General features: G+C 49.8%; 1 protein-coding gene across 1 annotated transcript in view; it reads right to left on the bottom strand.

Moving 5' to 3' along the window:
• Nucleotides 1–2076, bottom strand: part of LOC130582937 (protein Niban 2-like) — a gene marked incomplete at its 5' end in the record, with an annotated part of 13060 nt that extends 10984 nt beyond the window's left edge. Inside the window, 2 exons of the mRNA XM_057381925.1 lie at nucleotides 3–161; nucleotides 1947–2076. Coding sequence (XP_057237908.1) covers nucleotides 3–161; nucleotides 1947–2076 — 289 coding nt within the window. The remainder of the gene's footprint in view (nucleotides 1–2; nucleotides 162–1946) is intronic.
• Nucleotides 2077–2933: the final 857 nt, after the last annotated feature.

Genomic DNA, 2933 nt, shown 5'->3' on the forward strand with positions numbered 1-2933 from the left:
GCAGTGCCTCACGCAGTCCTGGAACACCGCCCKCCACTTGTCCTGCTCCTTGCCCGTCATCACACAGAAATAATAGTGCCGGGCATAGGGGTGCCACAGGATCAGCGGGAAATCCGTGGGGCACTTCAGGATGGGAGACTGCCCCGATTTGGGGGTCACACCTGCGGGAAAGAGGGGGTGGTTTAAAGAGGAGATGGGGATGGATAGGGATGGGGAAGGTGTGGGGTTTGGGGTGGCCAGTGGGGAGTTGTCCCCCTCAAAAAAAACCCAGAAAACCTCAAAAGAGACTCATTTTTCTGAAAAGGGAATCAGGGATGGGGAAGGTGTGGGGTTTGGGGTGGCCAGCAGGGATACACACAGCCCTCAGCTCCTTGGGTTGGGAGTTCTCCCAAAAAAAACTCAAAAAGACCCTAATTTTTCTGAAAAGGGAATCAGAATGAAATTGAAAATTAAAATAACAAAGAATCGCATGGTTCTCACAGAGCCACGGACACATTTTCCCTCTGTCCCTGGAGGCTGTGGCAGGACCTGAGCAGCAGAGACCCCAAACCCCACTGTGGGGACCCCATACCCTCCCCTACATCCCCATAACCCAAAATTACCCTTTCCAAAGGTGCTCAGGGATCTTACAGCCCAATAAAAACCCTTCCTGCATGTCTTCAAGGACGCCACATCCCAAAACAAGCCCTTCCTGAAGATCCCAGGGATGCTATACCCTAAAACAACCTCTTCCTAAAGGTTCCTGAGGATGATACACTCTAAAACCACCCCTTCCTGAGGGTCCCAGGGATGCTACACCCTAAAACAACTCTTCCCAAAGGTCCCTGGGGATGCCACACCCCAAAACCACTCCATCCTGAAGATTTTCAGGGATCCTCTGCCCCACTTTTTCCAGAAGGTCCCAGGGATGCCACACCCTCAAAGCATTCCTTCCTGAAGATCTACAACCCAAATCCACCTTTTCCAGAGGGCCCTCAGGGATTCTACTCTCTAAAATCTTCCTCTCCAGAAGGTCTCCATGGATGCTATGTCCCAAAACGATCCCATCCAGAAGTTTCTCAAAGATGCTGTACCCTAAAGCCACTTCTTCCTGAAGATCTTCAAGGATGCTACACCCCAAAGTTACCCCTACCAAAAGGGTACTATGGATGCACCCCAAAATCGCCCCATCCTCAAGATCATCAGGGGTGCTATGCTCTAAAACTTTTTTCAGAAGGTGGTTAGGGATACAAACCCCAAAATTACTATTTCCAGAAATTCCTCAAGGATACAAACCCCCAAATCACCTTTTCCAGAAGGTCCCAGGGATTGTACGCCCTAAAACCATTCCTTCCTGAAGGTCCCCATGGATGCTATATCCTAAAACTGTCCTATCTAGAAGTTCTTCAAGGGTGCTACACTCTAAACCCACTCTTTCTAGAAGCTCCATGGATGTTACACCCCAAAATTACCCCTTCCCGAAGCTCTTCAAGGATGCTACACCCCAAAACCACCCCATCCTGAAGATCTTCAGATCTGCTATGTCCCAAACCCACTTTTTCCAGAAGGTCCTCAAAATGACCTTTACCAGAAGGTCCTCAGGGATACACCCCAAAATCACCTTTTGTAGACGGTCCTAGAGATGGATGCTACACCCCAAACCTACCCCTTCCAGAAGCTCTTCAAGGATGCTACACCCCAAATCTACCCTGTCCCGAACATCCCAGGGATGCTACACACCCAAAGAACCCCTTCCAGAAGTTCTTCAAGGAATCTACTCATCCAAACTCACCCTTTCCAAACTCGAACTCATCCCTTCCAAAAAGTCCTCAAGGATGCTGCACCCCAAATTCACCCTTTCCAAAGGGTCCTCATGGACCTCATGGGGTTCTCCTACACCCCGAAATCAGCTCTTCTGAAGCTCCNCCCCCAAGCCCACCCAAAGGTCCCCAGCACAGGTCCCTCACCAGGCAGGCTGTTGTTGACCAGCTCCAGGTACTGCTCCACCGAGGTGAGGATCTTGTAGCCGGCGCTGTTCACCAGAACCCGGGGAGGCATCTCCCTCTCGTAGGCCTGAGCAGGAAAAAGGGCGATGGGATTGTGGAATCACAGAGTCACAGGATCACAGGATCAATCACAGAATCATGGAATCACAGGATCAATCACAGAATCATGGCATCACAGAATCAAAGGATCAGTCACAGAATCACAGGATCAGAGTCACAAAATCATGGAATCAACCACAGAATCACAGAATCACACAGAAATCATAGAATCACAGAATCAATCATAGAATCACAGAATCACAGAATTACAGAGTCACAGGATCATGGATTCAACCACAGAATCACGGAATCACAGAATCAATCACAGAATCAGGGAATCACAGAATTATGGAATCAATCACAGAATCACAGGATCACAGGATCACAGGATCACACAGAAATCATGGAATCACAGAATCACAGAGTCACACAGTCACAGAATTATCAAATCCCAGAATCCCAGAATCACCCAATCACCAATCACACAATCACAGAATCACCAGAGTTGGATGAGACCTTCAAGATCTTCCAGTCCAACCCATGCCCAACACCTCAACTCACCCACAGCACCCAGCCCCACATCCAATCTTTGTTAAACACATCCAGGGATGGTGACTCCACCCCCTCCCCGGGCAGACCATTCTAGTGCTTTATCACTCTTTCTGTAAAGAACTTTTTCCTGATCTCCAGCCCATATTTCCTTGGTGCAGCTCAAGGCTGTGTCCCCTCGTTCTGCCAGCTCTGCCTGGAGAAAGAGCCCGACCTCCCTGCCCACAGCCCCTTTCAGGGAGTTGTGGAGAGCGATGAGGTCACTCCTGAGTCTCCTTTTCTCCAGGCTGAACACCCCCAGCTCCCTCAGCCGTTCCTCACAGGGTTTGTGTTCCAAGCCCTTCCCCATCCTTGCTGCTC

This window comes from Malurus melanocephalus, unplaced genomic scaffold (genome assembly GCF_030028575.1).
Source record: "Malurus melanocephalus ecotype Western Australia unplaced genomic scaffold, MMel_1.1 scaffold_541, whole genome shotgun sequence".
Classification (NCBI taxonomy): Eukaryota; Metazoa; Chordata; class Aves; order Passeriformes; family Maluridae; genus Malurus; species Malurus melanocephalus.